General features: G+C 36.3%; 1 protein-coding gene across 2 annotated transcripts in view; it reads left to right on the top strand.

Annotated features, from left to right (window-relative positions):
- Window positions 1-631: 631 nt before the first annotated feature.
- LOC131161936 (acyl-CoA-binding domain-containing protein 3) overlaps window positions 632-13,857 on the top strand; it is a 32,624-nt gene continuing 19,398 nt past the window's right edge. The window contains exons 1-4 of one of the 2 annotated variants that reach the window (XM_058117973.1): window positions 632-2,497; window positions 3,406-3,511; window positions 3,638-3,726; window positions 3,825-3,883. In XM_058117973.1, coding sequence (XP_057973956.1) covers window positions 1,629-2,497; window positions 3,406-3,511; window positions 3,638-3,726; window positions 3,825-3,831 — 1,071 coding nt within the window. In that variant the 5' untranslated portion in view covers window positions 632-1,628 and the 3' untranslated portion in view covers window positions 3,832-3,883. Of the gene's footprint in view, window positions 2,498-3,352; window positions 3,512-3,637; window positions 3,727-3,824; window positions 3,884-13,857 lie in introns of those variants that run through there. The other variant, XM_058117974.1, reaches the window with a different exon arrangement.

Genomic DNA, 13,857 nt, shown 5'->3' on the forward strand with positions numbered 1-13,857 from the left:
TGGTACTTCGATTAAAATACTAAAACGAAAATCTTTAATACAAATAACAAAACTATACCTTCTAGGTTGATTTTTGACAATAAGAAATGAATTCAGATTAAAGAAGACTCAAAGTTTATTGTGATTGTAGTCAAAGCAAGTTTAACTTGTCTTCAAAGTTACAATTGCTTTAATCAACTATTATGATTTTTTGTTGTTGTGATAACCTATTGTCAAAGTACTTTAACATTAAAAAAAAAAAACCTTTTATGAATTATGTTATTCATATAAAAAATAAAATGATCATGTGAATTTAAAATAGTTTGAAATAAAAATATTCATAAATTGTCTAAAATTTTGAAAAAATAATTCTTATTATTCTTCAATTGTCATGTACGATAAAATTATCCTTTGAAAATCAGAAAATGAGTTTAAAAATACATCATTTAAATAAAATAACTACAGTTATTTTATATTTTTATTATAATATTTTTTTATTTGCATTTTTAATCATACTTTCTAGCACTTATTTGACTGAAAGACAAAAAATAAACACTGGCTTACATAAAATTTTAATTTATTTTAATTTTAAAAATATCAATCAAACATATTATGATTGAACTTGATGATCAAATAGCTCTCATAAATTTAATTTTAATTTTTATTATAATGTCTTCTAAGTTGCATTTTTAATCATACTTTTAGCACTTATTTGACTGAAAGACAAAAAATAAACACGAGCTTATATAAAATTTTAATTTTAAAAATATTAACCAAACATATCATAATTGAATTTGATGATAAAAAAACTATCATAATTTAATAATTTCATAGTTGATTCAATAAAATAAAGAAATTGATTATTTTTTCCTGATTTATCAACCTCAAAAAAGAAAAGAAAAGAAAAGAATGAAATTGAAAGGAAAAAAGAAAAGAAAAGATGAAGGATATATTTTTTTAAAAAGTACAAGTATGAAGAGCATAATGTACATTAGACATGAACACGCACGGAATCAGCGATTTTTTAATTTTTAAAATTTTTAAAAATTATAAAAAAATAGAAAATTAAATAGTATAAGATTATTTTAGGATAGTTGGAGTGAGTTATAAAGGTCTTTTAAAATAACTATAAGTAATTATAAAAATAAATTTGACATAATTATACAAATATTTTAAAAAAATTATAAATAATTTAAAAATAATTATTAATACTTACAAGACTAAATTTGATATTTTATGACATTTAAAAAGGGAATTCTCGCTATAGAAATACGGAGGGCGGCAGATGCCGTAAAAATATAGCGATTTAAATTCTCACCAAGAAGGCCGTCACGCTGGCAGTTACGTCTCGTCGGTTAGTCGCCGCCGGAGGCTTTTACACCCAAACTGCGCTTTTCCGTCCTTGTGGGGCCTCCGAGTGGGCCCCACCGGTTTGCCAGCGCAAAAGAAGAATATGCTTTGCTCTGCTCTGCTAATATTCCCTTTCTCCTCTGCAGAGTCGAGACGGACGATTTTGGTCTGCTCGTCATCATCCATTCCCGCCGCCCCCTCCTCGTCATCAACTCCATCGTGTCTCTCTGTTTCGTCTCTTTTGATTCTTTCTGTGTTGTTTGCACTAGTCTGGGTTCCTGAATTTAAAGGTTGAGGATATGGAGCTGGTTCAGGATCTCTTCGTCACGGCCTCTTTCGCCCTGCTTTTCTCTTTCATCATCGCCAAGCTCGTGTCAATGGCTGTCTCCGGTGATGCTGCGCGCGATTCCGAGTTGAAATCGAGGGAGAATGCCTCCCCGGAAGAGGTGAGGTCCGGAGAAAGATTGAGGGTTGGGGGTTTCGCAAGCGAACGAAGAGTGGACTTTCTTGGAGAAGCTACAGGCAAGGTCAATGAATTGAAGGGCGATGAATTTGTTGGAGGGTCTGAGTCTGATCGAGCTGAGCTAAATTTGCGGTCACTTCACGGCGGGGAAGTGGTGGAGGAGCAGTGTCGTGAAGTGGTGGGCGTAGGTGATGTCGGTCGGATTGAGGCGGCAGAAAGCTCGAAAGAGGAATCTGATCTTGTAGGGGTTTCGGAGAAGCTATCGGACGCGGCGGAGATAGCCGGGGTTTCTGAATTAGAGGGTATTGAGGGAAAAGAGGTGGGTAGTGGTGGTTTAGATAGTTTGGTTGCTGAGGAAAAGGAAGAGAACACAGAGGGCGATGAGATTGGGAAGGGGGAGCTGGGCACTGGAAGGGACAGCTTTGTTGTTCAACAATGTGAAGATGTTGAGGTTGTGAAGGATGGAAAGGATCAGGGAAGTGGAGGAGAGGACGAGGATGAATGGGAGGGGATTGAGAAAAGTGAGTTGGAGAAAGTTTTTGCTGCTGCAACAAAGTTTGTTGGCGTAGGGGGCGAGGAGGATCGATTGGCGAATGTGAGCGGTGATGTGCAGATGCAGTTGTACGGGCTTCACAAGGTTGCCATGGAAGGCCCTTGTTATGAGTCTCAACCCATGGCACTGAAGGTCTCTGCCCGTGCTAAGTGGTATTGAACTTTCCTCTATCCCCTTTTATTTTTGTATTATCTGTTGTTGGTTGGCTACATTTTTTTTGGGGTTAAACTGCTCGTATTTATTTGAAATGTTATCTAGTAAGCTAAGGTTGTATTCAAAAGATTAAAATTATTGTTCCAACAAATTGAAAGGAAGTGAACCTTTAAGAAATCAATTATTTGTGGTAGGTATCACATGCAGCAAGATGAATACCACATGAACTACAAAATCCATCGTTAAAAAATTTTTAGAGCACATCATAAAACGTAAAAGTTAAAAAAATGGGACATGTCAGCCTAAACAACAATCTAGACAAAATACAACTGTATGGGTGATGTGTTACTGGCATGGTGTCCTCTAGAGATTGAGAATGATATATCAGTATCTACGTAATTTTCTGTCTTCACACTCTGTACACTTCTTCACTGGCAATATCCAAATTCACTCACAACACCAAACTAATTGGGCTGCCTCTTAAAAGAAGCTGTTGCAACGTCCCCCTGTTCACTTGCTTTTCTAAGGTCTGCATGGTCAGTCTTCTAGTTGATTATACATAAACTTCCTCACCATGGACTTCTTAGTAGTAAAAAAAAAAAAGTTTTCAGCTAATGGGATTAATATGGACTCTGACAACTGAAAAGAAATAAGAAACTGCTAATGGTTCAAGATCATCTACATTTTCCATGGTGGTAAAACCTGGAGTGGAGCTATACCACTGATATAAATTTATATCTAAAAACCTTCTGGAGCGTAGACAGATGGACTGACTGAGCAATGAGCAGAGAGCGTTAAGACCAAACCCTAAACCAGGTTTCACGGTATAGCTTGATTACTAGTTATAATAACAGGGTTGAGAGCTGCTATATGTGAGTGATGGACGGCACTGATTACGTTGTGCAAGGAATGCTTGGCAAAAACTCGGGAGCATGAGTCCGGAGGAGGCTATGGAGCAATATGTTGCCCTTCTTTCAGATAATTTCCCTGGTTGGAAAGGAGACATTTATGCTGTAAGTCTTTTGCTATTAATGTGATGATAGCTTCTACTTTCTTAATTGACTTGTGCTGTCCAGAATGTGCGGCTCATGTTATTTAATTTTGTTCTATTTCCTAGTATTCTTATTACTATTTTACAGGGAGATAGCTCAGAAGCATTATTGCATGGTGTTTTAGATCCCAACTTAAGCACATCACTGCACCACGAATCAAAGCCTGCACATGAAAGGTAGTTCATGGGATTTTTTGTGTATTGTTGCTGTCATTATTTATTTACTAAATTTAATTCGACTTTATTTAATTTTGCTCTCACCTTTGGTAACTTAGAACCTAAGTGTGGTAATGATGGATGTGGCTTGGAAGGAGGTTTCAACTCTGTAAATAAGGTATGATTGCTAATTTGTTTATACTGCATTTTATTTTCTTAGCATTTTTTACTTTAGTTAATAGCAATCAAACCTTTAAGATTTTTTGCAAATTTTGATGAACACCATAATATTTCTTTACATTCAAATGGAATTTTGTATCATAATATTACATACTTGTATATTGTTAAGGCTTATTCACTATAAATCTAATTCAAATTCAAAATTTCAAAGCTAACATTGGGAAAATAAAGAGAACAGAAACTTCCAATGCTAGGAGACAGTCATATCCTCAAGCTCTCATTTTGGGTCTATGTTTCCAAGTGTTCCATATTTAGATTATGTTTGTTTTGCTAAATGTCTATTCCTATGAAAGGAATGAAATAAATTGAAAATGTAATAAAAATAATATAAGGACATAATAATTTAGAAAAAAAAGGTGTTTTTGCATCAAATACGAAATAGGATAAGAATAGACATTTCCATGGTGAAATTTGGGAATAGTTATTCCTCCTCTATTCCATGTTATGGATTCATAAAAATTTTTGTATTGTCATTTACTTTCTGATGCCAACATTTTCTTTGGTAGGCTATTAAATTCTTACAATAGGAATGGACATTTTGTGAACCAAAGGTAACCTTATTGCTCTATGAAATCTTGAACTTTTTATGGAAAAGGCACATCCCACCTTCCAATAAACTTTTTCTTCTGGTACATTTTATATTTTGGGATGGAAATTGATTTGCTTTATGAAACATTGGCCATTATATATCTATAGATGATGTAGATGGTAGATATTCTCTAGTATTCTAGATAATTGTAAATGTATGAACTTGGCATGTTCAAACAGCTTTTACCAATTTCTGGAGGAACATGTATAGAAAATAAAACCTTAGTTTAACAATTGGAACTCAAGTTCATTCAAATAAGAAAATGTGCAATGTGTTGTTATCATGTTGCACAAGTTTTTGGTGAGTTCCTTCCCTAAGGAGTGGTTTGTCGGCAGACATGGTGCTTGATGTATTATCTTTGGGGCTGCCTTTGTGGTGCTTGGTATTCTTATTTTCTACCTCCTTGGGAAGATATCTCAGGCACTGCTAGTTTGACCTTTCATCTACATACATTCATACATAACCACATACATACAAACACACGTGTGCTGTGTTAGATTATCCTTTAGAACCTACGTTGTGTGCACATTTAATATTTAAATAATTTAATTGCTGTCTTGAACTTGAAAGTAAAATCATCCTTTGATGGGTGTTTTTGGCACTGCCTAGGTTGTGGAATGACTCAATGTGTTGCATGTGACCATATACTTTTATTCATCTTATCTTTAGCTATTTTGTCTTGATAAAAAAAATGTAAGATTTCATTGTAATAGTGATTTACAGATGCAGGGGAGAAAGGCACTCCCTTCGTAACTAAACTGCGAAAAAAAAAAACCTTAATAAAAAGAAAAATAAATAACATAAGCCTAAGCCAAAGCTTTGAATTGCTATCTTGCTAAAGCTATGCTGATAAAACAAAATATGCTGTTAGGACCCTGTGAGCAACCAGAAAATATGACACCAGAAATTTAACGTGGTTCGGTCAAAATCGACTTACGTCCACGAAGCACACCACAAATTCACTATGCACCGGAAAAATACAACTCTCTCACTCTCTTCCTCCTCTCACTCTCTTCCTCCTCTCTTTCTTCTCTCTGCTCTCTGAGCTTATCTCTTTTACCTCTTGTACATATTACAACTTCCTCAGCTCTTTATTTATAGGGGGATCAGATATAGAAGAGATCAGAAAATTAAAGCAGCAACTGTCAGAGAAATTTGATATGAAAGACTTGGGTCCTACAAAGCAGATTCTTGGGATCCGGATCTCTAGAGCTAAGCAACAAGGCACGTTGCAGTTATCTCAGTCAGAGTACATTAGCCGTGTTTTACAGAGGTTCAACATGAGCAGCGCCAAGGCTGTAAATACACCATTGGCAGGTCATTTCCGTCTCTCAAAGGATCAGTCTCCTTAGACAGATGAAGAGAAAGATTTCATGGCTAAGGTACCATACGCCTCAGCCGTTGGAAGTCCAATGTATGCTATGGTTGGTACTAGACTGGATATTGGCCAAGTAGTGGGAGCTGTCAGCAGGTATATATCAAATCCAGGGAAGACACACTGGGAAGTAGTGAAGTGAATTTTGAGATATCTTCGTGGTACTATTGATAAGTGTATGTTTCGGCAAAAGTGTTCTGAAAATCCGAGGATTTGTAGATGCTGATTTTGCAGGTGAAATTGATCATTGCAGAAGCACCACCGGGTATATATTCATTGTTGGCACAACAGCTATTAGTTGGATGTCACAGATAGAGAAGATTGTTGTTTTATCCACTACAGAGCTGAATATGTAGCAGTGACAGAAGTCAGTAAAGAGATGATTTGGCTTCAGGGTTTGTTAACGGAGCTTGGATTGAAGCAGGAGGGGAATGTTTTGTACAGTGACAGTCAGAGTGTGATACATCTGGCAAAGAATTCAACATTTCATTCCAGAATTAAGCATATTAGATTGCGTTACCATTTCGTCAGATCTCTGATAGAGGACGGTGTGTTGATACTTGAAAAAATCCAAGGTAGCAGAAATCTGGCAGATATGTTAACTAAGGTGGTGATTACAGAAAAACTGAAGTTGTGTTCAACTTCAGTTGGTCTTCATGCCTGAAGATATATTTTTTGAGCACATCATTTATTCATGAGGAGATGTCTCTGTCTCCAAGTGGGAGATTGTTGTAACTGGAGACAGGAGATACAGCTGGAGTTAGGCGTGAAGAATTGGCGTTGCAAGTTGGACATTTATCCATCATTTATGCGTTGCAAGCTGAACATTTATCCACCATTTATCTCCATGATTATAACCTCCCAAATTTATAATTTATTGTATTAAATTGTGATTAAATATCAGCCTTATAAATAGAGAGTTGAGGAAGTTGTAATATGTACAAGAGGTAAAAGAGAAAAGCTTAGAGAGCAGAGAGAAGAAAGAGAGGAGGAAGAGAGTGAGAGAGTTGTATTTTTCCGGCGAATAGTGAATTTGTGGTGTGCTCCGTGGACGTAAGTCGATCTTGACTGAACCACGTTAAATTTCTGGTGTCATATTTTCTGATTGCTCACAGGGTCCTAACATATGCCACCCCTTAATGACCTTCTAAGGTGTCATTTAGTTTGGAGAATATAAGATGCCTACCTAAAATGACATTCCCGCAGATAGGAACTTGAAAATGGGATGTTTGTCCCAAGGGAATACTTTTATTTAGTTCATTATAGGATTTTTGTAAATGTAGATAGGATGCCTTTGTATTTGGTTCATTATGACAATCCTACTAAGAATGTCAATAAGATTACCAACATACCCTTGTCCTTTGTGAAATATATGAAGAGTGGTCAAATATTTATAATATATGACAATATTTATTTTAATAATTATTATTATATCATTGTATTATTATAGTGTTATGATTTATAATATTATATGATATTGTAATAAATTATGTGATCATTTTTTCATATAATATTATTGCATTATTATAACATTGTATAATATTGCTTTATATTTTAAAAGTATAATAATATTTTGTATGTACCATAATAACGAATAGTATAATATATTATGATGTAATTTAGTATTAAATGATTGTAACATAATAATATTATTATTATTATTTTTATTACTTTCTAATTTTAAATATTACTTTTTAGTATTATAAATGTCATATTATGTATGTGATAATATTATAAATTATAATATAAGGGACATTTATGTCTAACCAACCCAAATAGTGGGGGCAATTTTATAAAATAGCATTTCCCCAAGAATGTAAGATTCCCATGGGTGAGCAAGAGAATGGGATTCCCATGTTTAGTAGGAGTCCTTTGTTACCAAGTGTCATGGGTCCGACACTTCATGCCTTGTGAATGGCTGTGCGGCACTAATTAAAGCATTAATGCTTAACTAACAGACAAAGTATCCCGTTGTTTACCATAAGAAAACATTCACAACAATTGAATGAAAAGTAAGTGGAAGCAGTAAGCAATTCATGTAAGCAAATGACAAGCACAAGGTAAACATTGAAGCAACATAATTCATTGACAACACCTCTATAGGGAACGTGTGTTTAGGGAGAGAGGCAAGTAGGCTAAACACGTTTACAAATGCTAGTGAGTTTTACAAGAGTGATGAACACTCACCCTCCCTTAAAGAGATTTATATGCTATTCTAGCTCTAACACTAGGAAACATCAAATTGACTAATACTCCAACTTTACACTAAGGCATAAACCTTCTCGAAGCATAAAAAATATACTACTATTTACATGATCCATATGCACAAGACAAGCATAATACCTTGAAAAAGCTTGGTCAATAAATTTTTCCCCACTTATGTAGTTGACGTCCTTGTAGACTTTGACACTAGGTACTCTTCAACTTTGTCCACAAACGGTTGTAAGTCTTTTGCTGACATACAACTGATTTTATCATCACCAAGGACTTTTCACTTCACTAAGAACTTTTGTCACTTCTTCCTTGATGATGTGAATTCTATCTGCAAGGATGACTTCAACTTTTCTTCTATTAAGTTATGTCTCTTCAGTGGTGCTCTGATTGACTAACTTTTGCTTGGATCTTTAGTATTGGCGTTGAATGGATTGAGGCAACTATTGTGAAACACATGATGTATTTCCATCCAAGCTGAAGGATCAACCTTGTGAGATGCCTTCTCGACTTTAGCCAAAATGGGGATTGGTCCTCCATATTTGCGTAGTAGTCTCCTATCTCGACTCAGTACTGACTTGATCTATTCTAGATGGAGCTTGACAAGCACCATGTCACCCACGTTGAAATGCAATCGTCTTCTCCCTTGATTTGCCTGCTTCTTCCTCTGCTTGGAAGCTTTCTCCAAGTAAAGCTTGGATGATCTTTGCATTTTGTCTCCATTCTTTGGTGAAGATGTATGCCCTCAGACTCTTTCCTCTATACAATTCGTCCACTGTGCAAGGTAACAACAGCTATTGGCCCATAACAACCTTTAAAAGACTCTTGTTGGTTGTTGAGCTTAAACATAACAGAGCCACATCGAGTAATTGCACCTAGTTCTCTTGATTAGTGGTGTCAAAATTGTGCAAGTACTCATCTAGTAGCTAGTTGAATCTCTCCATCTATTCATCTTTTTTTGGGTGATAGCTTGAAGAGAGATGTCAAGTTGTGAACCGGGCATTTTGAAAAGTTTTGTACTTGTCAATCTTGAGCCTTGGTCACTAACAATGTCATGGGGAACACCCTAATATCTAACCTCATGTTTGAAAAGCAAGTGGGTTGTCTTCTTTGCTGAACAATACTTTAGTGTGAGTATAAATGTATTGTACTTAAAAAATCTATCTATTACCACGATTATAGACCCAACTTCTCCAACTCTTGGCAAGTTGTTCATGAAGCTAAGTGAGAAACTCTCTCTTATACTACTGCCACACTTCTGGGCTACCATCGCCCCCACTCATGCCCAATGCATGGCCTTTTGAATGGCCTCACCCTACTCGGCCCAAGCACTTTGCACGCACGGACGAGCACTTGGTTACTCGTCTTTAGCATAGTCTCGTTCGTCTCGCCCATCTTCTTGCCACTCAGGCACACACACGGCCCATGGCACGGCCCAGCTGACTTGCACGCCCATGTTTGTGCTTTTAATGCTCACTTGTCAATTGGCCTAAAGAAAATAAAATTTTTTTCAATTTTAATTTTGCAAAAGATTTTCTTGCAATAATAAAATACCGAAATCTGTAAATTATCTAATAAAAACCCAAGTATTATAAATTGAGCACAATGTTAAAATATTGAACATAATCAGACATTTAATTAAAATTATAATCTTTAATGCATGAATTCAAGCGCCTAATTACGCAACTTTGACGCGTAATCACACCCCCCAACTCACGTTTTGCTAGTCTCTAGCAAATAACGTGAATGCATTCAGACCAGGGGATTAGCAACCATAATTCCAATACTTTTTGAAAATCACATGCCATGAAATCTGCTTAGTGAGTTTAGGAATACCGGACACAGATTAATCCAAGTTACGTATCAACTGAGAGATTTATATATCATTTAGTAAACCAACCAAGGTAATGGAATGTAACGAAGCTCACGTGCATGAGAATAAGGTTAGAATTCCAAGATTGATTACCAATAGACATTAACGGTTTCAATTACAACAATTAATCTGAGACGACCACACGGTCCTACCCTAATTCAAAACCATTGTATTGACGACTTTCACACTATTACACTTTAAAAGGCACCAACTTTTTTTGTTTAGTTAGGACCTCGGTAGCAGATAGCCATTTCCAATGCATGAATGTACAATGGTGGCTTTCACGCTACTAAATTTTAAAAGGTACCCACTTTTTTATTTAGTTAGGACTCCGGTAGTAAGTAGCCCTTTCTAATACACAATTATTTCCCTCTTTTTAATTCTTTATTTATTTATTTTTTTGCAATTGATCCCTGGCTTGTTTCTCATTTTCATTTGCTTCAAACTTTTTCTTTTTCTTTCTTTTCTCTATTTTTTTTTTTCAAGTCATTAGGATATGGTTCATTAGAGTCCCAAATAAATGAAGTATACATCAACCAAAAATGATCTAAAGTGGTCTTTCTAAGTCTTCTGACTTGTGTAGTGTGTGTAGCGAAACTTTCAACATTCTTCCCTTGGTTGCAACTAAGTGAAATGGATAAATGTCCCTTTTGATTTAAATTCTGATTTGTTCAACATCCTGCACGTTCCATGTCCTCAAAAATAAAAAAAAATTTGGCATGTAACGTTCACAAATAAGAAATTTAGCATGCTCTGAGCTCAATAACAACATTGTCCCAAGGTGGACCAAACTGACATGCAAATATCTCATGCAAAATATCACATTAAAACTCTATCACATGACAACACACAAGATCACATGCAAATGCTCTCTCCCCAACTAAAATGTAGCATTGTCCTCAATGTGAAAGCATAGGGGAAATAGAAAAGATGTGCACAGGGGAAACAAGCTAACAATAAACACATAAAATCATTACCAACTAAGGCAATAGAAAAAGAAAAGAAAAATGCAAATAAAGAAACAAACAAAAAAAAAAAGAAAAGAAAAAGAAAAATAATAGAAAGGTTAGAGGATTCCCCTTCTGCAAGACCTCTTCATTTGGATCGAAGGGAGTCATAAAAGGCTTGAGTCGCTGTCCATTGACTGTGAAGCTGTTACCATTCTTTGGATCCACAATGTCTACTGCGCCATGAGGATGAACTTGTTTAACGATGTACGTGTCACCCCATCGGGACTTCAATTTCCCAGGAAACAGATGCAATCTGGAGTCATAGAGAAGCACTTGCTGATTAGGGAAACGTTGTTTGTCCTTGATTTTCTTGTCATGCAGCAACTTCATCGATTCCTTTGCTAAGTGAGCATTGTTGTAGGCTTCCTTCCTGGATTCTTCAAGCTCACAAACCTGCAACTTTCTTAAACCTTTGGCTTCATCAAGTGAAAAGTTAATCTGTTTTATAATCCATAAAACATGATGCTGAATTTCAACAGGTAAATGACAAGCCTTACCATAAACTAACTTGTAGGGAGACATCTCTAAATTTGTCTTGAATGCAGTTCGGTAGGTCCAGAGTGCATCAACCAGTTTTTTTGACCAATCTTTTTGATTAGGACGAACTGTCTTCTCAAGTATGATCTTGATCTCTCTATTGGCTAGCTTAGCTTGACCATTAGTTTGAGAGTGATATGGAGCAGAGACCTTATGAATCACTCCATATTTTGGCATGAGTTTCTCAAAATGTTTGTTATGAAAGTGCAACCCTTCATCACTAATGATGGCCTTGGGCATGCCAAAATGTGCAAATAACTTTTTGAGAAACCGGATGATAACCGTATGATCATTTGTCATATAAGGTACGACTTCCACCCATTTTGAAACATAGTCCACATCAACTAAAATGTAAGAATTCCCAAAAGAGTTTGGGAAAGGTCCAATAAAGTCAATTCCCCAACAGTTAAAAATTTCAAGAGTCAAAATAAGAGAAAGAAGCATTTCATTCTTTGCTGTGATTTTTCCAAATTTCTGACAGGGTTCACTGGTCTCACAAAAATTCTCAACATCTTTGAACATAGTAGGCCAATAGAGTTTACTTTGCAAAAATTTTTAAAACAGTTTTTTTTTTACAGCAAAGTGGCCTCCACACGCTCCACTATGACAAAAATGCATCATAGAAGTAAACTCGTCATCAGGCACACATTGACGCACCAACTGATCGGAACAGTATTTAAACTGAAATGGATTGTCAAAGTGATAGTGTCGCACCTCCACAAGGAACTTACGCTTATCCTGAGTTACCTGATGTTCTGCCATTCGATTAGTGACAAGGTAGTTCACAATATCCGCAAACCAAGGAGCGCACGACATTGCAAAAAGACGCTCATAAGGAAAAACATCATTTAAGGGAGAAAGAGATAAAGACACATCAGGTAGCTGCAAACGAGAAAGATGGTCAGTTACAACATTTTCTACTCCTTTTTTGTCTCAAATGGTGATGTCAAACTTCTAAATAAGTAGAATCCATCAAATCAACCTGGACTTAGCATCTCACTTACTGTCGGAGATAGGATAGATGATGTCGGTAGCTAACAATTTCAGCACCTCTTTCTTCGCCACGTCCTTCATGGTAGGATTCAATCTCTGCTGCACATCATGAACTTGTCTTGCTTCTCCTTCCAAAAAGATGTTGTGAGTACAGATCGAAGGTTCAATACCCTTGATATCTGCAATAGTCCAGCCTATTGCTCCTCGATGCTTCCTTAGTACCTACAATAACTCAGTTTCCTGCTTCAAAGTAAGGCGAGAAGAAATTACCACCGGGAATGTGCCCTCTGCTGGACCCAAAAAAACATACTTCAGGTCTTCAGATAATGATTTCAACTCAAGTGTCGGGACTTCTTCTTCTGATGATTTCATGACTTCCGGTAGGTCAAGAGTTTCAAAAGTCGGCTTATGCCAACTACTCGTGTAACTTACGTCCAATAATTGAGGGGAACCATCTATCTCTATGAACTGCTCCTCTGATTCTGTCAACTCTCTAGACAATGAAATTTTCTCTTCTAGGACATCCAGCTGCTCAGAAGAGTCATTCTCAAGTGCACCATTAGAATCAAATACCGATAACAGCTTTAAAATATCAAGGTCATCTATCACATCAACTGCATGTACCTCTGAATCATCACACCTGCTCGGCATCTTGCGAGCATTGAACACGTTCATCTCCAATGTCATATTTTCGAGTGTGAGCTTTAGTACTCCACTTCGACAATTGATCAATGCATTGGAAGTAGCAAGGAATGAACGCCCAAGAATAACAGGTGCCTGATAAATGGTGGAGACATGTTGCTGCATTTCCAAGATTACAAAGTCCATTGGGTTGTAAAATTTGTTAACTTGAACTAATGCATCTTCAATAACGCCTCGTGGAACTTTTACTAATCTTTTTGCCAACAGTAGCATCATGGAGGTCTTCTTTAGCTCACCTAAACCCAACTGCTCATATATCGAAACTGGTAGCAAGTTTACACTACTCCCCAAATCAAGTAGAGCTCTCCTAATACGAGATTCACTGATCATAATGGGAATAGTAGGAGAACTAGGATCTTTGAGCTTCTGAGGAGTTTCACTCAGTATCAACGCATTGACTTGCTCTGTCAAGAAAGCTTTCTTCTTTACATTTAGTTTCTTTTTCACTGTGCATAAATCCTTCAAAAATTTTGCATATGAAGGAACCTGTTGTATGACATCCAAAAGCAGGATATTGATCTTCACTTGATTGAAGATTTCTTGAATCTCATTGTGATACTTGTTCTTCTAACCAACTGTCAACCTTTGAGGGTAGGGTACCACAGGTCGATACTCCTTACTA

The sequence above is a fragment of the Malania oleifera genome, chromosome 8 (genome assembly GCF_029873635.1).
Source record: "Malania oleifera isolate guangnan ecotype guangnan chromosome 8, ASM2987363v1, whole genome shotgun sequence".
Taxonomy (NCBI): Eukaryota; Viridiplantae; Streptophyta; class Magnoliopsida; order Santalales; family Ximeniaceae; genus Malania; species Malania oleifera.